This window comes from Mobula hypostoma, chromosome 3 (assembly GCF_963921235.1).
Source record: "Mobula hypostoma chromosome 3, sMobHyp1.1, whole genome shotgun sequence".
In the NCBI taxonomy this organism is placed as follows: domain Eukaryota; kingdom Metazoa; phylum Chordata; class Chondrichthyes; order Myliobatiformes; family Myliobatidae; genus Mobula; species Mobula hypostoma.
In genome coordinates, this window is record NC_086099.1 from 107,096,738 (window position 1) to 107,122,789 (window position 26,052).

The window sequence follows — 26,052 nt, forward strand, 5'->3', positions numbered from 1 at the left end:
GGAGCAGAATGAGGCCAGTTGGCCCACTGAGTCTGCAGCTCCATTCAATCACAGCTGATTTATTATCCCACTCAACCCTGTTCTCCTACCTTCTCCCTGTAACCACTGACACCCATACTAATCAAGAACCCGAATCTTCTAAAGTCCAGCAAATACACTGATACCAATATAAAGCACAGCTTCACTGGGAACACAAGTGCCTCTGAAAGCCCTATGTTTAGTTTTGGTCTGGTGATGTATCAGTCTTGCTGCACTTTTCCATGATGATTGTCATCAGAACTATTTCTGTGGACAAGTCCGAAGGACACACTGGTTATTGCTTTAACTTACCTACATCACGAATGAAGTTTTGAGGGCGATGACCAGTGTCCACAAAATGCTGACAGTAGTCATTGTGTGGATTCAAGCTTTGTGTACCCTGGTGGAACACTGCATGTATTAGCCAGGTCAAACAAAAAGCAAAAGGAGATTAAGACAGCATGAACAACTGTATTCTAATGCAAAGTAGAAACAAAGCTAAATTTACAAGTCCTGAAATTGTCTTTTCTTGCCTTTACAGAGTCCAGATTCAACATCAATTTTTCTTTCTCACCTATAACCTGACAATTTCAAAGTTGAGTATAATAAATTGCATTGCCTGAATTGCTGGATTATTTGGTGTGAAATCAAAGAACACTGCATTAGTTTTAAGTTTATTGTGTGTATCGATTTTTTTATGTCTTTGTATTATTTTAATGTCGCAGTTGCTTGCTCAGAACTTGGACTAGTTGTATTTATTGAGTACATAACCAGAAAACTTTCGATGCTAATTATTAATCCTTTTCTGCCTTTAAAATTATTTTATTGAACCTTTAACGTTTTCTCGAAGTTGCTTAAAATGAAAATTTGTAATTAGGTTGTCATAAATTTTCTGTAGATAACATGTATCTAATGTATCTAAAGTCAAATTTGTCAATCAGATCATAAACTGATTGATGAGAAGCAATATAACAAGTGATCAGATCAACAAACATTAAAATTTTCAGTCTGCATATTTGGCACACAAATTGCCCAAAAGAAATCACAATGCAAGGTCAACTTTGCTGTCCTTACTACCCCTAACCCCAAGCATTCATAAATTGTTCCATTTAAAACTGACATTTTGGTTCTGTTCAATCTTACCCCAGAAGCAATTGCTAATAGTTGGAACAATGTAAACAAAACAAACTTGAACAGAGATCCATGGTGTACATTGTAATACTTCAATACTTATAAACTGTTCTTGCAGGACACAACTCTCAAATGTAATTCAGTACAACCTCTCCTGCAGCCAATACTGCTGTACTTATTAGGATGAAAAAGGTAGATCAGTCATTTCCTAGACACCGACCATAACTCAAAATCGGCAGCTTTTCCTATTGGTAAAAAGAGTAGCTACATTCAAAACTCCAGCATGGTGGAGCACCAGTCATTTTCCATTAATGCCACCCAAAAGAATTCTAGTGTTGTGTAATATCCTAAACTTTTTCATATAAATATTTCATTAACATAGTTGGAAAAGCATAAATAATGTTTATAGAATAAGAATTTTCCAAGCATAATTTCATAGATTTAAACTATTCTTGTATACATAAAAAATGGCCTTTCAATTCTAACCCAAAATCAAATGACAGAAGTCTGAATTACTGGATAAGGTCATTTGCTACCTCTTTAAATATCACCCCCAACAATCTAGTGTCCATAACCCTCTGGAGCAGAGAACGCTGAGATTCATCACCATGGCAATAAAATTACTATACACCGTAATTTTAAACTATTGCCATATAACTATGTCCTCTGTTCAGGGTTTACCCACCAGTGAAACATTCTCATCCACGCCATTACACCTTCTAATGGTTTTATATATGTGTCAGTCCTATGACATTATTATTCTAAACTCTAATGAATATGAATTTAATTTCCTTTACAGTTTGAACAGCCCTCTCATCCCAGGAATTAGGCTAGTGAACCCCTTTTAATTATCTTGAATGCCATTTTTAATTGCTTCTAATGCCATTATGGGGTGTACGGGGTGTCTAGGGAGGGGCAGCACCTGTGGTGGGGTTGGGGGCCGACGTGCCCTTTTTCAGGGCAGCTCGTCCACTTTTGGTCCCCACCTGGCGCTCAGCTCTCACCTGCGGCTCCAAGTAGCTGTAACACACGCAGCGGCCACACCCCGGTAAACCGTCTCGGCGGACGGGCTAAACCAGGTGAGGGTAGTCGACGGGTCTTCAACCCTCGGTGAGGTAGGGGATCTGCCTGTCCCAGCGTGTGAAGTCTGGCCCTGGCAGATTGAGCGGAGGAGATTGATTAATGGTCTAACAGTCAAGAAGGCAGGCCAGCAGGCGTTGTGGAATGCTAAGAGCATGACAAGACACTTAGACGTCCTGGTCATCCACTGCAAGAGGTGGTGATCTCTTTAAACTGACCTGGCTGAAGGCAAAGGCAAACCACTGCTGTAACCTGCCAAGTACATGATTTCCCAATATGTCAGAGCGGCATGGAGGGAAATTGTCCGCCAACTGGAAATTCCAGATGCGACCTACGACGACGACGAATGCCATAACGGTATATCTTTCCATAAGTAAAGTGGTCAAAGTTGTGCATTGTACACCAGCTGACTAGTATCTTGTACATTAATTGTAACAATACTTCCCTATTCCTAAACTGCCAACTTCCTGCAATAACAGCTAGCCCATTTGCCTTCCTAACCATTGGCTGCACCTGCCTGTTATTCATGCACAAGGATACCTAGATCCCTCTGCACTTGGCTCATCTGCAATATTTCTCCATAAAAGTAATAATTAAGATTTCTCCTATTGAAGTTCATAACCTCAACTATCCTATTCCGAATTTTTTTTTTTTAAGTTTTCACTCACTCATCTGTACCTAACTGCAGAATCCTTTTATTTTAATCACAGCATACCCTTCTCGCACCTATTAACTACCAAAAGGTTGTAATGACATGAGCACAAGCATCCAGACTGGCACATTGATGCAATACTGAGGGAAGGCTATTGGGCTGAGTATGTTGGATTGGCTATTAAATGCAGATGCAAACTGGTTTTGCAGAGGATAAACTACCTGCAGCATTTTAGAACACTACAAAACAATAGAACCCAGTTAACACATAGCTACGTGAAAGGACATAATGCACAAGTTAGCTCCTGCGTTTTCTATATTTTGTTGATAACTACACTTTTAAAAGTATTTCACCTGGTTAAAAAAAATTGGGACAAGGAAGGACAATGTAAATGGCAAGTGCCACCTTTTGAAAGCAAACATTCAAACTTTTGGTCAACTCTCAAGGTTATCACTTGGCTAGATGGAATTTTTGTTTGAGTACATTCCTATGGTGCATCGAGGGATGCTTTCCTTGAAGGTACCATATAAATTCAAGTTAACTTACCAATGCCTGATAAATATTGATGTTTATTAACTAAAATATAGCCATCTTTATATTCTTCAGGGTTTTAAATCCCTTCAATTTGTAATAGCTAGAGCAGAAAGTAATGATGGCACCAAATAAAGTGCCAACTTTTGGTGCACAGCCTACAAAGGAATCATCAAATACTCTTGTTCAGAACTACTATAACTGAAATTTGCAGCCACAGACACACAAAACCATTTAACAAATGTATCCATCTTCAAAATCAGCAGACTTGGGACCGAAGTCCACGCAAGGAGTGAGTATAGCAGCTAGAAGAGTTAGCACAAACGAGGAATTGATTGTGGACTTCAGGAAGAGGAAGTCAGGAGAACACACACCAATCTTCATGGAGGAAGTCAGACTGGAAAGGGTGAGCAGCTTCAAGTTCCTAGGCTTCAACATCACAGAGGATCTATCCTGGGCCCAACATATTGATGCAATCATGAAGTTAGTGGCTCCACTTCATTAGGGGTTTGAAATTTGGTACTTCAAATTTTTACAGTTGTACCGTGGAGAACAATTTGACTGGTTGCATCATTGCGCGGTTTGAAGGTGCCAAAGCACAGGATTGTAAAAGACTGCAGAAGGTCGAAGATTCTGCCAGATACATCATGGGCACAAGCCACTCCAGCATTGAAGACATCGGCAAATAGTGGTGCGTCAAGAAGGTGATATCCATCATTAAAGACCCTCACTACCTGGAACATACTCTCTTCTCATTACTAATATCAGGGAGGAGGTACAAGAGCATGAAGACCCATTCTTAATGTGTTAGGAACAGCTTCTCCTCCTCTGCCATCACATTTCTGAACAGTTCTTCATTTGCACAATTTATTTTTTTTATTGTAACTTAGAGTAATTTTATATATTTTGCACTGTATGCTGCAATGAACAACTAATTTCAGAACATATATCAATGATGGTAAACATGATTCTGACATAACACACCATCGAGTGCTGCTTCCAACCACTGATGAAATAAACCTGCTGTTACTTTAGTGAAAATTACCATTACAGCAATGCTTTTTACTATTTTTTCCCAAGCTTACAATAAACATTTTACACCATATTTTTGAATTTAGTATATTTATTGTGATCAGATTACCCTATATGCCTCATGTAATGATAATGTACTGTACATGAAATGGTAATGCTTTATCATTTTCTTACAAATCTTTTAGAGGAGATAGAGTAAATATTGGCTTGCTTGCATGATCAGTATTTTGGCATTTCATATCAAACATCAATTTTACTTCACACAAAGACTGAATTTTGAAATCTGGAGAAAAACTGGGAGGAATTCACTGGGTCAGTCAGCACGTGTGAAGGGAAATGGACAGTCAACTTTTAAGGTGGAATTTTTCAGTCTGGTCAATATTACTATCACAAATGCAATTTAAGCAAAATGTTAAAAAAAGATCCTGATATTTAATTTGAAGTATATCCTATTATTTAGATCATTTGAACCCTACTACATTTTTGTCACATCAATATTTAAAGATCATGAGATGAAAATATACTTACCTTTAAAAACGTGCTGGAATCTTTGTAGATTTCCTCATTATATTGCATTTCTGTTTCCTCCTCTTCTACAACTTCATCCTGCCAAGAGAGTGAACATTAAATGTCTAAATAGATCCAAGATTCCAGGGTAGCTTCCACTCAGGACAGAATGAATTCAATTTTTGCATATACATAGACCATTTTAGAATAGCATATTTGTATAGGCTGGGTAGAATGTATTCAACACTTTTCTCTCAATCTAAAGTAAATCATTAATACTCTTTGTCAACTTAACATATCAAGGCCCCTATAAACATGTCTTCTTGTGGAGGAATGATGTGCATCTCTCTTCATCTCATGGAATTAACTTCAAAGGCAGGGTGCAGAGAACAAACATAATGCAACTTACCACGGACCATTTATTTGAGATAAGTATACTTAAAAATATGCAAACTTTTTTTCAAAAAAAGTTCTATTTTATTTTTGAGCATACACATTACTGGCATTCAATATTATTCCAATAGCTTAAATCACAAACAAAGCCCTCTGCAAAAGGTGATCAACATAATACCAAAATATAGGTCACAGAACAGTAGCAATGCATTTTAGAAGGACAGATTGAAAGGCATGTAAAAAGGAGTAAGAACAAGTTGATAAAGTTTCCTATCCTTTAATTTGGCACCATACTCACAATGTAACCTGTTTATGGCCCCCTACATTATTACAGTGGAGCTGAGCGCAAATCAAAGGAAGAGCACCTCTTCTTTGGGCAGGTTGCAGCCTTCTAGACTAACTTTGCTGCAAGTCATCCATCTGCGATATTGGCTCAGTTTTCTCTGAGCATACCTGAACAAGTTGGGCATGTCCCACAGCCTGTAATTTGCAGCATTTTGCACTTTGGCTATATCTTCATACTCTTGTAGCTGACTCATTTAATCCATTTGATCAGAGGCCTTCTATAACATATCACCGTGGATCTCTCTGCCTCATCCAATCAAAGATAATTTCTTTAACCTATCCATTTCTGCCCCATCTACCACAACCTAAAACTAACTTGTTTTCCCCCTCTAAAAATTCTGACATAAGAACTTCAATTTAATGCATGAACTATTTCTCTTTCCACAAATGCTTTCTGACCTGCCATTTCAAACAGTTTCTCTTCCTATTCAATTTTCAACATATGCAGGTTTTATTTATTTTCAAATGAAATAATTATTTGAGATGTTGTTAATGGGCAGATGGTAATTAGAATATGGTTCCTAAACAAAATACTAGTGGAAGGGAGCTTTAACTTTAAAAGGAAGGTTAATGCCTACTTAGAAGGGAGAATGAAAGTAAATAGTTAGCAATTTGCCTTGATCATTTCTACCGTGTTATAAAATGGTATGAAATCAAGTTGAAACATTTAATGAGACAACCAAGTGCTTTTGGATTACAAGACAGGCATGACAAGCATTTCCTCAAATCACTATATAAAGCAACTTCTAGTTAGTAATAATCAAAACAGCAGATAATGGCGGTGAAAAAGCTGAATGGTACGCTGGCATTCATAGCAAGAGGATTCGAGTACAGGAGCAGGGAGGTACTACTGCAGTTGTACAAGGCCTTGGTGAGACCACACCTGGAGTGTTGTGTGCAGTTTTGGTCCCCTAATCTGAGGAAAGACATTCTTGCCATAGAGGGAGTACAAAGAAGGTTCACCAGATTGATTCCTGGGATGGCAGGACTTTCATATGATGAAAGACTGGATCGACTAGGCTTATACTCATTGGAATTTAGAAGATTGAGGGGGGATCTGATTGAAACGTATAAAATCCTAAAGGGATTGGACAGGCTAGATGAAGGAAGATTGTTCCCGATGTTGGGGAAGTCCAGAACGAGGGGTCACGGTTTGAGGATAAAGGGGAAGCCTTTTAGGACCGAGATTAGGAAAAACTTCTTCACACAGAGAGTGGTGAATCTGTGGAGTTCGATATGGTCCTTGTGGCTAAAGGGATCAGGGAGTATGGAGAGAAGGCAGGTACAGGGTTCTGAGTTGGATGATCAGCCATGATCATACTGAATGGCGGTGCAGGCTCGGAGGGCTGAATGGCCTACTCCTGCACCTATTTCCTATGTTTCTATGTTTAATGGAAATCTGAAATAAAAACAGAAAGTCAGATTCAACAGATCAGTCACATTTGTGGTCTGATTCAAGAAAATGATAGCTAACCAACTGCATATTTCCACAGTTTTCAGTTTTTACATTGAACTTCCAATAAACTACTGTTATAATTAAACATCAAAATTAAATCAAGATATCACTAAGAATAATTCCTCTGATACAAATGCATACTTCAAATACATTTTCTTAAAAATAAATTATTCAAACTTGGACCAAGCATTAAGTAAATTCAATTTTCCCTTAAAACTTAGCAAAATGTGCAGTTACAATTTACAAAAAAGTCATATGGAAGATTATATATCATACATTAAAACAATTCCAATGCCAATAAACTGGACTCTCTACTTTCAACACCATTAACTTAATGTTTATATTAACTCAACATAAGTGTTTTTTCAAGACACGCCCACAATTTCCAATGAAACCAAGTTACAAATGGCTTCACTGGAAGTACTTCCAAGATTTTCTTTTTTAAAATATGATAAGTGAGATAAAAGAAAATGGAAAGCATACATCTCTATTTTTCCTGAGGATGACTAAACACAAAAGCACTGCATAACATTATTACTTTGTATTCTTCAAATTCTTCTTCAATGGCTTCCCCTTCTTCTGGAAGCTTCCGCTTCGTAATTGAGGCAGATGTGTCATAAGTTGCCCTGGAATCACCAAACAAAATATTGATTTAGTTTTAAAAAGGCATGACCTCCACAAAATAACAATAGATGTAAGAATATTTCTCTTACATGCACATGCAAAATATACTGCATAAATAATGTAAACAATCGAAAATTATTCTGGCCATCTCCAAATTATCCTTCTTAGCCCTCCCATTCCATGAATTAATTTACACAAAAATATATTACATTCTGCAAGTTAATGATGCTGGCAGAACAAAATAATTTGGCTACATTAAATTATTAAGTTTTCACTACTGGTTATAAATGGAGCTTTAATATGGAATACGAAACTTGAAACCAAATGCAAGGAGGAAATAGAGGATCTCACAATACATTATTTGAATTAAAATGCAAATACCCTTGTTCTTTTTAAAAATACTACCATAATTGAAAAGGTTATAGAAATGTGTCCAACTAAAGCTCTCTCTCAAATTGGTTGTGGAATTTTAGCACATGACCCCATTTGCAGGAGGAATGTACCAATATTAAAGCTGCATTCTCCATGAAATCTTTGGAGAAATATTTTTTTTCTTTTAAAAGTACTCACCAGAATAGTCTGCTCCTTTAAAAAAAAGGAAACAAAAACGCATCATCATCTAAAATTGTTGTGCTTTGATTAAATTGGACTTTACTAACTAAAACTTTCAGCTAGAAGATTCATGGATGTTGCATCCAAATTGCCCCATTCATTCCAGTTTACATATTTTTGATGCTTAATATAATCCCAAATCTTAATGAAGTGATTAAGCATTTTACGTATACAAAAAACTGATGGTGATAGAACTGCACTGAATTGTACCAAAAGAATCACAAAACAGGACAAATTTTGATTACGTTCACTGCAACCTTTAAAAAAGTTCTTTTGTGTATCACGGTTATCTATAAAACATGCCATTTCCCATGGTAAAGGATTTTAAAAAAAACAGGAATGTGCAATAGTATTTCTCCAGAACAGCAATGGGTGCACTGTAGTTTAACTGAGGTACTTTTACTTTTAAAACCTTATCAAATACTAATGAAAATTTAGGATGGAAGAGACAAGTATTTTTTGGCACTCAGATGCTATACAATTGCTAGAAAATGAAGTCTTCCGAATGCTTGCAGGAAAAAAAAAAGCTTTAATAGAACATCTTAATAGGACATCATCTTAAGACCATGTCTTATCAAGCTGCTGATGCAAAGATATTTCTGATGGAGCTTAAAGTAAAGGGGAAAGAGGAAAAGGCCATTTTCTAAGTAGTACTTCGAGAGCTTATTTGTTGACAGTGGAGTTCTACTATCTATTATCAGTTTAGCTAAAACAATATTGTTAATAAAAGTCATGTTTACAGAGTTGTTAACCTATGGGGTAGTAACAGTCAATGTACTATTCTTCCATTAAATGGATCACTGCTCTACCAAAACTTGGTTGCATTGATTCCCTAACAGAACATCAGTGTGTTTCAAAACACACTGGATTGGAATCTAAATATCTACAGGATATCTAAAGGATCCTAATTGTTGCATAGGTCAGTGCAGATCCAAACTTGATTAAGTAAATTCTGTGAACAATGGTCGCAGCTCCACTGAAAATAAAGAACCAGACTGAAAAGCTCAGGACGTCGCGGCCAGATGCAAGGGTTGGGCCATGTTCAGCTCACTGCTTGGTGATGTTTACTCAAATCTGCACTGCACTTGTGCCGTGGCCTGCAACTAATGGGCTCCTGGTTCATCTATGACTGGCTTTGAGGCTGTGAACTTTATTTCTCAATGTTATTTGCTTAATTTTTATTGTTTGTATAATTTATTTTTCCACATTGGATATCTGATGATCTTTTTAATGGGTTCTATTGTGTTTCTTTGATTTGACGCCGCCTGTAACGTGATAAATCTCAAGGCTGTATATAGTATACATACTTTGATAACAAATCTACTTTGAACTTTGAATAAACATAAAACTGTAATAAAATTACATGGAAACAATTTTTTAAAAATGCTTTCTGCTCATTTGGACTTCTGCAAATTCTTGTGGTCAAAACCACTGTATTATATCAGGTTGCACATTAGGATTCAACTGCAATTTAGTTGATTTGACCTCATGTATACAAGTTTGGAACAATAATTCAGTGCACCAATTGTGTGATACGCCTTTTGACTTGTCGAATCATTGATCCTTCTCCAAGGAAAGACTGAAACACTAGTTATTTTGCAATATTGCAGAGAAAATTTTACAACCTTCTCACAGACTAAACCTTACATTACATATTTAATTTGCGAAAATATTCTAAAGCAGTTTGGTTGGATTGCTATGTAACTTCTGTGAAATAATCAATTTTATCCAAAAGATATCTATAGCTTCACTGAAACCCAAAAATGAAGCACATTAAATGTCAAGCATTTTGTATTTTAATGTTAAGACATTAAATACCATGGTGAGAAGTACAAGCCAGGTACTCTTATTTCAACAGCTAGTCATAAGGTTAGTTGTAAAATACAACCTATCAACTTTCAATGGCTTTCTAACATATAAATTTTCCACAAAGCTGATTACATACTTCAGGCTGTTAAAAGCAGTTTTTAAACTCAGTATTATAATAATTTTATAGTAATTACGAACATTCTAAATGGCATATTTTCAATAATTTTAGGTTCAAATATATTGTAAAGGGATCCAAATCCAACAGTAAGCTAAACATGGAAAAAGATGTTCACAAGCTGGTTATAGGGACAGGAGTAGAATTAAGAGCTATTCTGATTACAGACAGAATTAGTTTTTAAAACTCCTTTAATAATGGAGTATTTGGCAATAATCACTCAAACTATAAAGAGAAATCTATTTTGTAGTGGCAGGATTTGCTAATACCATCATGAAATTGTTAACACTTCAGTGCAGCTTATTCCCATCAGCTCTTTACACCAAACCAAGTGCTTACCAGCTTCATGTTATATGCAATTTTGATCTATACCTTTTCTTCACTCTGTTCAATCTCTATGCATCTAAAAACAGATAGTTTGCAATTATAAAAATACTCATCTATACTATAAATGAGTAAAGTTCTGAAGCTACCATATTATTCCAAGAATTAAAGACCATCGGGCCAGTTTAGCATTTCAATTTTTCTTGGTCAACCCACTTTCCAAAACAACTCTGTGTGCTCTGTAGGAACAAGATTTCTTAAAGAAATAAGGGGTTAATACAATCATTTGTAAGATCAAGCACATAATAGTGCATATCTGTTTTTTATGAATGGAAAGGAAAAGATTCTCCTTTATTTGTTCCATTAACACACCTACTCAAAAATATTCCTTGTAGATTTTAAGGACTCTTCATTTTATGCTGGGCTCCACCCATAATGTCACTATGTCACGGGAAAGGAAAATCAGAACAAACTGGCCATAATTCAACCTTAAATTGCTAGCCTTACTAATGACATTGCTATACTACCATAAAAGTACAAAAAAAACATTAACTTCTGTATAAATTCCTGCAGTACTATTCTGAGTCACAACAGGAAAAAGACATATTTTGTTTAACTCAGCTCTGATTGCAAGCACAGTGCAATTCAACACAGGTTGGGTTTGCTGCAAAATCAATTTTACTGTGTCATCACATAACACTAGAGCTGAGAATATTACATCAGTTCTAACTATTATGAATACAACGTTATTCAATTTTCAACTACCTAATGAAAATGTTGCACTTTATATGATGAAATAGCTCAGATGCAGAAAGATATGGTACAGTTTTAAGGTGCTTGGAAGGTACAGAGGAGATGTCAGGGGTAAGGTTTTTTTTGTATACAGAGAGTGGTGAGTGTGTGGAATGGGCTGCCAGCAATGGTAGTGGAGGTGGATACGATAGGGTCTTCTAAGAGACTCCTGGGCAGGTACATAGAGCACAGAAAAATGGAGGGCTATGGGTAACCCTAGGTAATTTCTAAGGTAAGGGCATGTTCAGCACAGCTTTGTGGGCCGAAGGGACTGTATTGTGCTGTAGGTTTTCTATGTTCTATGAAATTACAACACACTCAATTTACCCATTTAGAACTTATGCAGTTACTCGACCAATAAACTGTAGAGATTTGATATATATAGCCAGTTTCATCAAAGTAAAAGTTGATCTCACTTTTATTATTCCTAAGCTTGCCACTATAAAAACAAAGTCCTGTTTAATAGTAATCTTCTAAATATGTTGCGTGTATTTAATGTCATTGCAGAACAATGAAATATCGAACATACATCAGTAAGACTGGAATTGAAGCAAACGCACAGGAGACCACAATATATTACAGAGGGGCACCATCAGCAATAGTGTTTTTTGTTAATTGATCCAGATTTTGAAACTAACAACATGATTTTATTTCATTTTAGGCTGAATCTAATTTTCATATGAGATATGGAAATTTTTGATTCAATCAACTCACAAGACACTTTTTTTTCTACTGATCATGCCTCTTAATTCTTAAAACAGAAGAATCTGCTGTTTAGGCAGCTGTAATACTGATTTAGAATCCCAATTTAAAATGAAACGTATGGCAGATGATGCACAATTCTGCAACCATCACATTTCACAGATTTACCCAGTAGCAAGCTTAGATAAACATGAAAGTGAGAGTCACAGTGATGCTAATGTACAAAGCTTGTACATAAATCAGTAAAAGTGGGATTGGAAATTGCTAAATAGTTATAAACTGAATACTCCTTGACGACAAAGAACAAGCACAGGCATCCGGGGAGCAGAGCTTTTCAGCATAAACAAGTACAGATTAAAAGTTGTTCAGCATTTGGGAAGAAATAATATTTGAAAACTTATCAAAAGAGTTCAAAAGATCTTTTGAGTATGTAGTCAGTCTGATTTAGGCTTTAAAACTGTAACATTATCAAGTTACAAAATCAGTCTTTCCCCAATGTATACAAGAGATTGATGTCAAGTGTAAAAGTTTGTACACTTTTGCCAGACCCAAAACAGGTAAATTCATATTTCATATACGAAAGGAAAATTCTACAGCATATTAACTTCTTAAAACTGAGTTGGGTATAATAGAATATATTGAATAAAATAAATAACAATGAGATATTGTATTATGAGATGCAGATTCATACATACAATTCTTCTTTTGCTGAGGTGGAGATTCCATGCTTGAGGCTGATGAAAGCACAAACATGCATATGGTATATGCAAAGAAGGAATTGTTCTATGACATCTCAGAAGAGCAACTTCAAGCAATGATTTCAACAAAGTTGCTTGCTTAATAACTTTATAATTAAAAAACTATAAATAAAGGGAAAGCCTAATGTATTACAGGCAAAATTTGTACAGGAATACCTGCTTTGATAATAAATAAATCTTTGAACCTTTAATAGTGATCCAAATTTAAACACCCTATTAAATTTAATCTCCTAAATACCTTACAAGAAACCTAATCCAGAAAGATTTAGCAAACAGTTGCCTTCCTACTAACCTGCAAGTTTCCCTGGTTTCAGCAATCTCCCTCTGTTCTTCTTTGCTGTTCAAAACTGCTCCAATGTTATCTGCACTTTCAGCTCCTAGCTAAGAAGGGTGGGGGGGGGGGGGGGAAAGCTGTGCATTAGTTAGGTTACAGAAGAAAAGTTAATTCAGCAAAATATTGTTAGAAAGGCTATAGAAGGGTAAAATTGCAATGATTTACTGTTTTAATGCCTTTAAAAGAATCAGATGTTATTGTGCAAAAATATGAATTTTACAGTATTTTACTTTCACACCTAGGTGTTTCCAACAGGTAAAAAGTGCCTTTAAAAGTCAACACTAATATAATAATATAGATTTTAAGAAAAGAAATCTTAAAATAATCTGAATTAAATACCACACAAACATTTGTTTTGTGCTAAGTATTGGTAGTGTCGGAAATGAAGTTGAACTCCATTACAGACAAGATTATCTGGCACAGCAGATATACTCTCTAGGACATACTGGGGTGCAAAAGATGATCAACAGATTCTCCCAATAGTGATGGAATCCGAAGTTCAGGGGACAAGCTTGGCAAACACTCGAAACTGAAAACAATTCCTGCAGCAGCATTAAAGCTACCACATTAAGTGCTCCTGCCCCACCAGGTCTATTTTTATACTTACAAGTGGAATACAATACCTTGCCAAGGTGTTGAGGATACTCAGACATACTGGTAATAGTGGACAAATATTCAAGATGGGTGTAACCTATTCCAACAAGGAAAGCCACTGCCACAAACACAGCAGAAACTCTAATCAAGAACTATATTCCTAGATGGGAGTGCCATGTCTCATCGACTCTGACTGAGGAACACATTTCGCTCAGAGTATTTGTCACAGATTATGTTGACTGATGAACACTGAATGGTCTTTTCATTGTCCAGAATCATCAAGACAAATCAAATAAATGTTCTCATCAAACAATGACTAAGTATAATGAGAAAGACATACCTGGCCTAAGCTTCTTCCTATGGTCTTAAAGTAGCATCAGAACAACACCTCCAAATAAAAACAATTAAATTACACCCATTCAAGGTGGTAATAGGACGTCCTATGTTACTACCAGGAGCCCTCAATTTGAGAGAGGATGATATACACATTCTAGCAGACAGTTAACTATTGTGTGAAATTAACCCAAGTTGTACAGTCTGCTTCTAAAATTGTTTCTAGCCACTTGGATTGATCCAGCAGGAGGAGGACACACCCTGATTCCTGGGATAAGGATCCACTGGAAGCTTGATGGGAAGGGTCTTATCAAGTGCTGGTAACTACCAAATCGATGGTGAAAATTGAAGGTAAAAGCAAGTGGATACATACCAGTCACTGCAAGCAAGCTCAAGCAGTAAGGACGAGGACAACCAGCTCTGCAGTTAATGTGCGAGCAACCTTTTGGCCACAGTGCCCACACTACTGGGCTACAGTAAGTAAACTAATAACCACTGAACACTTCAAGCAAGTTGATAACTACTGGGCATTATGAAGTTTATTCTAATATTATTAGTTGTTTTATTTTTGTCAATTTTCCCTATTCATAATGTGCCAGATGAGATAACTCAATGTATCACATGAACTTGCTGATACTGTTGACTCTAGCTATTGGCAATGCCAATATATACGACACATTTCAAAATATTCACCAGTGCTTAGCATTCCTGCAGATCCAGAACGAACATGCTTTCTTTATTAAACATTCCAGCAATAGCGATGTCCACATTATGGCTGTGATCCATTATTCTCAAGGGAGACTTAAATATATGATCATCATGCCCTCACAAATCGTTTTAAACTGGATCATTTATGTAAATATAATCAGCATAATTTAGGGAATATCATACCTAACCCAAATCATGTCTCATCCAGAGATATACCAACATCTAATGTTCATGACAAAGCTACAAAATCTTCTCATGTGTTCACTATAAAAACTACCTTTTGCTCAACTTCAGAAGGTAACATTCCAGTTCATGCTTAATGGTATTGGTCCACAACATAAAAATGTTGGGAACCCTTGCAATAGGTCTTCTCTTTGCAGTTATAGGCAAGGAGAGTTATACTTACACACCTGATGAGTCTGAAGACATATCTAACTTGGCTATAATATTTGTAAAGAAGCAGCTGAAATACATCAAGAATGGGATTTCTTTGATTGGATTCATTCAAGTCGCAGAAGCTTGCGTTACTCAATATTATGAGTCATATTATTCATACTAATATGCCTCAACATAATTTACATTTTTTATTCATTTAAAGGTGATCATTAATAGAATAGTTCAAACTCATGTAAGTGTGCCTACCAATCTGGCTAATCATGACATAATCCTATGAATTCATGAATATATATCCTTTGATATTTCATGGGGTAGTGGGGTGGAGATACGCCACTATCAAAGGAGGTGCACGGTGCTCCTTCCTTCCACTAGCCTGTAGATCACCCTCAGGCAATATGTAGCACATGCTTAGCCCCCCACTGATCAGGGTCACGTGAAGCCATGGGAGCTGGTGGTGGATGGTGGTATCACAAATCCTGATTATGTGACCACCAATGCAAGGCAGACAATCTTTTAAGAGCATTAGGTAACCCTAGCCATTACCGTCTTGTAAAGACACTGCATAGAAGGCAATGGCAAAGCACTTCTGTACGAAAATTTACCAAGAACAATCATGGTCAATATAATACAATATGGCACATAATTAGGTGGGAGGAGAAGATGGCAGCGCGCGCAGCTCTCCGGTGAAATGATATCATATCTGTTAAATAGGGGCCGTGGACAATTCTGATTTGATGGAGACAGACATGAAAGCACAGAGGAACATCTGGAGAAATTTCTGAAATGCCAGTTCGCTACCGCTGTCACTGCGCGATCAAGAATCTTCCGGAGGAAAGGCCCCAAAATCCCCGGCTTTGCCTGCTGCTGGTGACCAAGGCTGAGGTCAAAGCGTTCGGATAGAGATGGTGCTCGGTGACGGAGGGCTGATCAGAGGCTCGAAGTTTTCGGACAACTCAAGAGTCCGACTGTGGTCGGGCATGGTAGGGAGAGTTTTCTTCCTTCTCCCATCTGCGTGAGATGTGGGACATTCGAGAGACTTTGAACTTTTTTACTGTGCCATGGCCTGTTCTTCATCAAGTTATGATATTGTTGCACTGTTGTAACTATATGTTATAATTATGTGGTTTTGTTAGTTTTTTCAGTCTTGGTCTGTCCTGTGCTTCTGTGATATCACACCAGAGGAATATTGTATCATTTCGTAATGCATACATTACTAAATGACAATGAAAGAGGACTGTGTGTCCTCATAATCTAATCTAATCTAATAATGATATTTCATATCAGTTTTTGACTGTTTCTTTGCCTCTGAATTTTCAGATATAATGATTCTAAATGTATGATTTAAAATCAAATGTGGGAGGTTTGTTGGATCTGACTCTTTAATTCTTAGATTAAACTGTTTCAGTGTTATTTTCTAAGGAGTTTAATAATTATCTGCTTATATTTTAAGTATTCTTGCATACAAGTAACTGCCTAGTATGGTTCCTAGTGGTAATGGTATGCATATGCAAGTTTAATGAGCTCCCATGAATCCTATTAAATGTTTCCAACTGCAAGGATCTCAAACAGCCTCTGACAACCATGACCAGTTCATGGCCCTCACACGTGGTTTAGCTACTAAGCCCAGCGGAACCACTTCTACTGAGATGAGAAAGGACAAAGGCAGCTTAATGTCGTCTTAAAACCAGTCACTACAGGGAAGATGGGGCTCATCAGCTGTTGTTGGCAGGAAAGCTCTGATCTCAAACCTCCACTGCCTTGCAGCTATACCCACTCATGGGGAAGGCTTCAGGAGTAAACACCAAAGAAAAAACCAGAGATGGAGTCCCTAAGGCAGTCAGTCACATGTTAACCTTATTTTTATCTTCACTTAGTAAACCTGTCACCATCTGTTACAATTTTCCTTTGTTCTATTAATGCTTAATAAAATGATTGCGAAGCAACATGTTTTGTTTCTCTTCCCTAACTTCTGAAAGAACCTCAGATTAAAATATCAAAATCCAACCTGTAGGTCAAAATTAGAGGCAAAACATACAATAGTCGGTATACTGCCAAAGGTTTTCAGCCCAAAACGTTGACTATACCTTTTTTCCCCCCCATAGATGCTGCTTGGCCTCCAGCGTTTTGTGTGTGTTGATACAACAGTCAACTTGGCTGGTGGCTTTTAAAGATTTAATATTACTGTAGATTCAAGTCTTTAAGATTAACAATTGCTATCTTTCTGCTTCAGTACACTATGAGTTAGCAATGCATTACATAATCCAGTGACAACAGCTACCAGGAAAAATCTAAAATCTAATTTCAGATTACTGTAGAATAAAAATTTTCTCCAGGCAATACAAACATGCAAATAAATAAAATATCTTTGGAAGTCTTAAATTATTTTATTTCTAAGAATTTGAAAACTGACAGGAAATTGTTTTTGGATACGCTAAGAAACTCTTCAATAAATGTCCCTAAATACCCCAAAAAATAAAACTTCAATGATGAACATGACAAAGCATCGATTATAAATAGTTTTCAAACAATGCTGCAGATTTAAGAAGCTAGATTAATTAATACTCCTGCTGCTATAACATTAAATCTACCAAGTAGAAAACTGTGCAAAGCCAGATGTCTAATCACATCACTTTCGCTAGCAAATACTGTTATGTATAACAAAAGATTATTAATGAACAGATTTCTCTGATTATATTTTGCCCAAGTACTTTGTAAAGTAGCAAACTGTGAACATTTAACATGCTTTAAGATAAATTTTTATTTACCACAAGATGGCGGCAGTGAGCCATGGCAACATTCTGCGGGCAAAACTTCTAAAAATACCACTTTTGAATTACTCTCACTGCAAACTGCAGCATGCAATTTCCCTTTAAGCTACACATTTTGAACTGACATTCACAGTCTTCTGAAGGACTTGGCTGTCAGAGCTCTCAAGCAAGCAAGCAAGAAGGTATGAAAGTACCTTTAAGCAGGCAAAGGTTCATCGTCACGGCCAAAATCATTACCGGGGGGGGGGGGGCGGTTGGTGATAGAAAGGCTGAAACAGAGGAATGAGACCACTTCTACCCAGCATCCCTTTAGCAAATGTACAGCCATTAGAGAATAAAACTGAAGACCCAAGGGAATATTGCTGTATCATAGGGAAATGAGGAATAGTTGTGTTTTTTTTAACCAATATGTGGTTTACCAGATTCAGAGATCAGGTTCGAAGGCTTTCAGAAGATGTGTACAAGAAGGACCAGAGTTGCCTCTACTTCCTGAGGAGACTGAGGTTCTTTGGAGTATGCAGGCCTCTCCTTCACACGTTCTACCGGTTTGTTATCGCCAACATTCTATGCAGCGGTGCGCTGGGGCAATGACAGCAACACAGCTGACACCAAAAAACTCAATAAACTGATTAGAAAGGCTGGCTCTGTTATAGGAATCAAACCAGACACACTGGAGGCTGTGGTAGAACAAAGGACCCTACGGAAAATCCTGGCAACGTCTAAACAATGTCTCTCACTCTCTGTGAGCTACCTTGGCTGAACAGAGGAGCACTTTTTGTAATAGACTAAGACAACTGCGCTATTCCAAAGACAGCAATGTGAGGTAACTCCTACCCTCAACCATGAGTCAGTCTATAGCTGGGGAAGTGATGACTCCGTCCTGTTAGACTGCTTGTGGACACTCAGAGCTTGACTCTGTGGTTAAGAAGGCATAAAGTACATTGGCCTTCAACAACTGTGGGTCTGAGTTTATACTTTATTGTCGCCAAACAATTGATACTAGAACACACAATCATCACAGCGATATTTGATTCTGCACTTTCTGATTCTTTCGGTTTAAGAGCCGAGAGGTAATGTTTCAGCTATATAAGATCCTGGTCAGACCCCACTTGGAGTACTGTGCTCATTTCTGGTCACCTCACTACAGGAAAGATGTGGAAACTATAGAAAGGGTGCAGAGGAGATTTACAAGGATGTTGCCTGGATTGGGGAGCATGCCTCATGAGAACAGGTTGAGTGAACTCGGCCTTTTCTCCTTGGAGCGACGGAGGATGACAGCTGACCTGATAGAGGTGTCCAAGATGATGAGAGGCATTGATCATGTGGATAGTCAGAGGCTATTTTCCAGGGCTGAAATGGCTATCATGGGAGGGCAGAGTTTTAACGTACTTGGAAGTAAGTACAGAGGCGAGTAAGTTTTTTTAAACACAGAGTGGTGAGTGCATGGAAATGGCTGCCGGCGGCAGTGGTGGAGGCGGATACAATAGGTATTTTAAGAGACTCCAGGACAGGTATATGGAGCTTAGAAAAATAGAGGGCTATGGGTAACCCTAGGCAATTTCTAAATTAAGTACGTTTGGCACAGCATTGTGGACCAAAGGGCCTGTAATGTGCTGTAAGTTTTCTATGTTTCTAACTCATTTATTATTCTTTCCACTTCTCTTCTAATATTTATATCTGTACACTTGCAATGCTACGTGACACTGTAATTTCCTTTGAGATCAACAAAATATCTACCTATCTACACAGGATGGACTAAACTGCTGATTTGGAAAAGGCAAAAGATGGGGAGATGGGGGGCGGTGGTGTGCTGTGTTTCATGATATACTCTCTGTGGTGCTCAGATGTAGCAGTTTTGTCATACTCGTGTTCCCGACCTTGAACACCTAACGCTCATTGGCAAAGTGGCAATTCTGAGCTAAACTTAAATCAAAGGATGCTTGAAAGCTGTGGCAAGGCTTGAATGCAAACATCTGTTACAATGTGAAATCAAGCAAACAGGGTAACAGGGCTTCGCATTAAGTTTGCTTTGACCATCAAAACATGGAGGAACCACAAACTTCCACAACCCCCGATGACCCTGTGACTTCAGTCTGAGGCCAATGGGTGAACCCATGGAAAGCATCCAGCCAACATGGGTTACCTGGCCAAGTACTGAAGACCTGGTGCTGATCAACTCAGTGAAGTGCTCACTGAGAAGTTTAACCTCTCGCTTTGGTAGTCTGTGGTGCCACCTACTTCAAACTAGCTTCAATTATGACAGTGTCTGAGAAGAATGTGGTGGCCTGCTTCAATGACAATCATCCAGGAACACCTACATCCACAGTAATAAACTATTTTTGAGAGGTTGGTGATAAAACACATTAACTCCAACATTGAAGGCTTCCTCCTCTCTTTGATGGAAATACTTTGAGACCATCGCTCACTGTCCTACCTCTGATCTTTGTTCGCCAGGTCTTGAACCAGGTGCTCATCCAGACCAGCTTGATTTGCCCATAAGAACATAAGAAATAGGAGTAGGAGTAGGCCATCTGGCCCATCGAGCCTGCCCTGCCATTCAATAAGATCATGGCTGATCTGTCCCAAACTCAGCTCCATCTACCTGCCTTTTCCCCATAACCCTTAATTCTCTTACTATGTAAAAACCTATCTAACTATATCTTAAATATATTTAGTAAAGAAGCCCAACTGCTTCTTTGGGCATTGAATTCCACAGATTCACCACTCTTTGGGGAAAACAGCTTCTCCTCATCTCCGTCCTAAATCTTCTCCCCTGAATCTTGAGGAAATGTCCCCTAGTTGACCTCCCACATCATGAAGACCCTGGACAGACCTGTTCTGGAGCTGCTCCGGCCTATGGTCAGGCCACACTTAGGTCCCCTCCAGTTCGCCTACCAGCCCCGACTAGGAGTTGAGGATGCCATCGTCTACCTACCGAAACGTGTCTACGCCCATCTGGACAAGCCAGCGAGCACGGTGAGGGTCATGTTTTTTGACTTCTCCAGTGCGTTCAACACCATCCGCCCTGCTCTGCTGGGGGAGAAGCTGACAGCGATGCAGGTGGATGCTTTCCTGGTGTCATGGATTCTTGATTACCTGACTGGCAGACCACAGTACGTGTGCCTGCAACACTGTGTGTCCGACAGAGTGATCAGCAGCACTGGGGCTCCACAGGGGACTGTCTTGTCTCCCTTTCTCTTCACCATTTTTACCTCGGACTTCAACTACTTCACAGAGTCTTGTCATCTTCAGAAGTTTTCGGATGACTCTGCCATAGTTGGATGCATCAGCAAGGGAGATGAGGCTGAGTACAGGGCTACAGTAAGAAACTTTGTCACATGGTATGAGCAGAATTATCTGCAGCTTAATGTGAAAAAGACTAAGGAGCTGGTGGTAGACCTGAGGAGAGCTAAGGTACCGGTGACCCCTGTTTCATCCAGGGGGTCAGTGTGGACATGGTGGAGGATTACAAATACCTGGGGATACGAATTGACAATAAACTGGACTGGTCAAAGAACACTGAGGCTGTCTACAAGAAGGGTCAGAGCCGTCTCTATTTCCTGAGGAGACTGAGGTCCTTTAACGTCTGTCGGACGATGCTGAGGATATTCTACGAGTCTGTGGTGGCCAGTGCTATCATGTTTGCTGTTGTGTGCTGGAGCAGCAGGTTGAGGGTAGCAGACACCAACAGAATCAACAAACTCATTCATAAGGCCAGTGATGTTGTGGGGATGGAACTGGACTCTCTGACGGTGGTGTCTGAAAAGGGGATGCTGTCCAAGTTGCATGCCATCTTGGACAATGTCTCCCATCCACTACATAATGTACTGGTTGGGCACAGGAGTACATTCAGCCGGAGACTCATTCCACCGAGATGCAACACAGAGCGTCATAGGAAGTCATTCCTGCCTGTGGCCATCAAACTTTACAACTCCTTCCTTGGGGGGGGGTCAGAAACCCTGAGACAATAGGCTGGTCCTGGACTTATTTCCTGGCAAAATTTACATATTACTATTTAACTATTTATGGTTTCATTACTACTTATTATTTATGTTGCAACTGTAACGAAAACCAATTTCACCCGGGATCAATAAAGTTTGACTATGACTATAGTTCTAGTCTCACTTACCAATGGAAACAACTTTACTACTATCTTATTTATCCCTTTCAAAATTCTGTATGTTTCTATAAGATCCTCTCTCATTCTTCTGAATTCCAGAGAGTATAGTCCCAGGCGACTCAATCTCTCCTCTCCCCTTCATCTCTGGAATCAACCTGGTGAACCTCCTCTGCACTGCCTCCAAAGCCAGTATATCCTTCCTCAAGTATGGAGACCAGAACTGCACACAGTACTCCAGGTGAGGCTTCACCAGTACCCTGTATAGTTGCAACATTATCTCCCTGCTCTTGAATTCAATCCCTAGCAATGAAGGCCAACATTCCATTTGCCTTCTTAATAACCTGTTGCACCTGCAAGCCAACTTTTTGAGATTCATGCTCAAGCACTCCGAAGTCCCTCTGCACAACAGCATGCTGTAATCTTTCACTATTTAAATAATAATCTGCTCTTCTATTATTCCTTCCAAAGTGGATGATCTCGCATTTACCAACGCTGTATTCCATCTGCCAGACCTTGGACTCACTTAACCTATCTATATCCTTTTGCAGAATCTCCACATCCTCTGTACAATTTGCTTTTCCGCTCAGTTTAGTGTCATCAGCAAATTTCGCTATGCTACACTCAGTCCCCTCTTCCAAATCACCAATGTAAATGGTAAACAGCTGCGGATCCAGCACCGACCCCTGCGGCACCTCACTCACCACTGACTGCCAACCAGAGAAACACCCATTTATACCAACTCTCTGCCTTCTATTGGTTAACCAATCCACTATCCATGCCAATACACTTCCTCCGACTCCATGCATCCGTACCTTATTCATAAGCCTCTTGTGCAGCACCTTATCCAACGCCTTCTGGAAATCCAAGTATACGACATCCACCTGTTCCCCTCTATCCACTGCACTCATTATGTCCTCAAAGAACTCCAGTAAGTTTGTCAAACAGGACCTGCCCTTTCTGAATCCATGATGCATCTGTCTAATGGAACTACTCCTTTCTAAATGTTCTGCTATTTCTTGCTTCATGATAGCTTCAAGTATTTTCCTGACTACAGATGTTAAGCTAACTGGCCTATAGTTGCAACACATACAAAAAATGCTGGTGAGCGCAGCAGGCCAGGCACCATCTATAGGAAGAGGTACAGTCGACGTTTCGGGTCGAGGCCCTTCATCAGGACTAACTGAAAGAAGAGATAGTAAGAGATTTGAAAGTGGGAGGGAGAGGGGGAGATCCGAAATGATAGGAGAAGACAGGAGGGGGAGGGATGGAGCTAAGAGCTGGAAAGTTGATTGGCAAAAGGGATACCAGGCTAGAGAAGGGAGAGGATCATGGGACGGGAGGCCTAGGGAGAAAAGGCGGGGGGGGGGGAGCTCAGAGAATGGGCAAGGAGTTATAGTAAGAGGGACAGAGGGAGAAAAAAGAGGGAAAAGATAGATAGATAGATAGATAAATAAATAAATAAGGGATAGAGTACGAAGGGGAGGTGGGGCTTTAACAGAAGTTAGAGGAGTCAACGTTCATGCCATCAGGTTCGAGGCTACCCAGACGGAATACAAGTAGAGAAGACCGTGGATAGACATATCAGAATGGGAATGGGACATGGAATTCAAATGTGTGGCCACTGGGAAGTCCTGCCTATAGTTGCCCATCTTTTGCCTAGACCCTTTTTTAAAAAGTGGCGTGATATTTGCTGTCTTCCAATCCGCCAGGACCTGCCCAGTGTCTAGAGAATTTTGGTAAATGATTACCAACGCGTCTATATAACCTCCGCCAATTCCCTCAGCACCCTGGGATGCATCCCATCAGGACCAGGGGACTTATCTACCTTCAGGCCCTCTAGTTTGCTCATCACTATCTCTTTAGTGACAGTGATTTTATCGAGGTCCTCACCTCCCATTTCGTCCATAACATCATTCTTTGGCATATTAGATATATCCTCCACCATGAAGACCGACATAAAATAGTCGTTCAATGCCTCAGCCATTTCCTTATCACCCAATATCAATTTCCCCTTCTTGTCTTCCAAGAGACCTACGTTGACTTCAGCCACTTTCTTCCACTTTATATATTTATAAACACTTTTGCTATCTGTTTTTATATTTTGTGCTAATTTACTTTCATACTCCATCTTTCCTTTCCTTATTTCTTGTTTAGTTGTTCTTTGTTGCTTTTTAAAGTTTTCCCAATCCTCCAATCTCCCACTACTCTTTGCGACTTTGTACTCGAGCTTTTAATTTGATACTATCTTTTATTTCCTAGGTATCCAAGGCTGGCTCTCCCCACACTTATCCATCACCCACAAATTGCTCCAATGGTTCTGCTCTGCACCATTTATTCCATGGTCCACTGTTCTCTATCAATTTCCATCTCCTCAGCCCTTTGTTACTTCCACCTATTATCTCTTAGTTGCAAGTTCAATTTCAATTGTCATTCAACCATACATGAATATTCATGAATACAGCCAAACGAAAGTGTTACTCCAGGTCAACGTGTACCAAACACTGAACCAACAGTCATACACAACATAAGGCACACAAGAAGCCAGTCATACAAAAAATATATAGTCCAAGTCCCCAAGACTATGAATGCTGCAGCATTCTGCAGTCGAACACAATATAGCTCGTCTTCTACCAAGCGAACACAAGCAGGAGCCAGCACTGGCTCCAGCATGGATGCCACACAACGCCTCTGGCAATCCAGTGCAGCACCCAAGTCAGATGCCACTCCCTGGGCTGCTGCAAACAAGTGACAACACAGCTTGACAGCTCACCACAACCAAGGCCACAGCTACCCTGCCGTCCGCCAATAAATCATTGAACTGGACTGCAACAGCAATGTCCAACAGGGTCCTGTGATCACAAGAAACGCAACTAAGATGATCACTTGCTATTAGACTGCATACTGCCTTCGTGCACCAACACCTTCCGATGCAGGCAGCATCATGGTGCATACCAGTTCCTCCAGTTTCTCTGCCAATCAGCAACTCGCTGCCAGGGAAGAAACTCAACACCTTAAGCTGTTAATGTCCTTGTAACCATAAAACATAAAAGTTTAAAAAAAACAATAACACCTTTGGCTGACCCTGTAGAAGCAGCTGTGTCCACATGCTGCCATCTTAACATACCTTTCTCATACCGGACAGTTTCTTGCTTCGCTCCCACTCTACCTCTCTCTCCCCCCCTCATCTATCGCACTTGCTGAACTCTTTCTCCCACCTTTTTATACTAACCAGCACCCCACTTTCTTTCCAATCCTGATTAAGGATGCTGGTCTGAAATGTCAGCTGTCCATTTCTTTCCACAGATGCTGCCGGGACCGCTGAGTTCCTCCAGCTTCCTTTGCGTGTTGCTCCAAACTTCCAACATCTGCAGTCTCTTGCACCCCTCCCCCACATTCTCCTATCACTTGGCAAATAACAAAGAAATACTGCCGGAAACCACTCATAATAAAATCAGCAAAATTCTGCAAGACATACGTAACTCAGTTTCAGAATCGGAATAAAACGTGCATTTGTCGACTCAAAATATTGTAGTTTTGAGAGACAATGCCCTGAATTTTACAGGCATAGTGATAGAACACAACACACAATTACATCAGACCAAGCTGTAGAATTCAACGAGAAACATTCAATTAGTACTATGGAGTGAAAGCATTCTTGAAAACGACTGTTATATGAAGGTTATTAATAAAATACAATTTAAGAGCACAATATAAAAGTATTTATCGATGAGGTACAACCAAATAACTTATCAAAAAGGAATGGAAGCTCCAGGATAGGACCACAAGACACAGGAGCAGAATTAGGCCACTCAACCCGTCGAGTCTGCTCCACCATTCCATCATGGTGGATCTCAGATC

General features: G+C 39.1%; 1 protein-coding gene across 3 annotated transcripts in view; it reads right to left on the minus strand.

Annotated features, from left to right (window-relative positions):
* mettl14 (methyltransferase 14, N6-adenosine-methyltransferase subunit) overlaps window positions 1-26,052 on the minus strand; it is a 58,767-nt gene that overhangs the window by 21,887 nt on the left and 10,828 nt on the right. The window contains exons 2-6 of one of the 3 annotated variants that reach the window (XM_063043569.1): window positions 13,234-13,322; window positions 8,340-8,354; window positions 7,684-7,771; window positions 4,973-5,050; window positions 331-418 (exon numbers count right to left, since the gene is read on the minus strand). In XM_063043569.1, coding sequence (XP_062899639.1) covers window positions 331-418; window positions 4,973-5,050; window positions 7,684-7,771; window positions 8,340-8,354; window positions 13,234-13,322 — 358 coding nt within the window. The remainder of the gene's footprint in view (window positions 1-330; window positions 419-4,972; window positions 5,051-7,683; window positions 7,772-8,339; window positions 8,355-13,233; window positions 13,323-26,052) is intronic. The other 2 variants (XM_063043570.1, XM_063043571.1) reach the window with 2 other exon arrangements.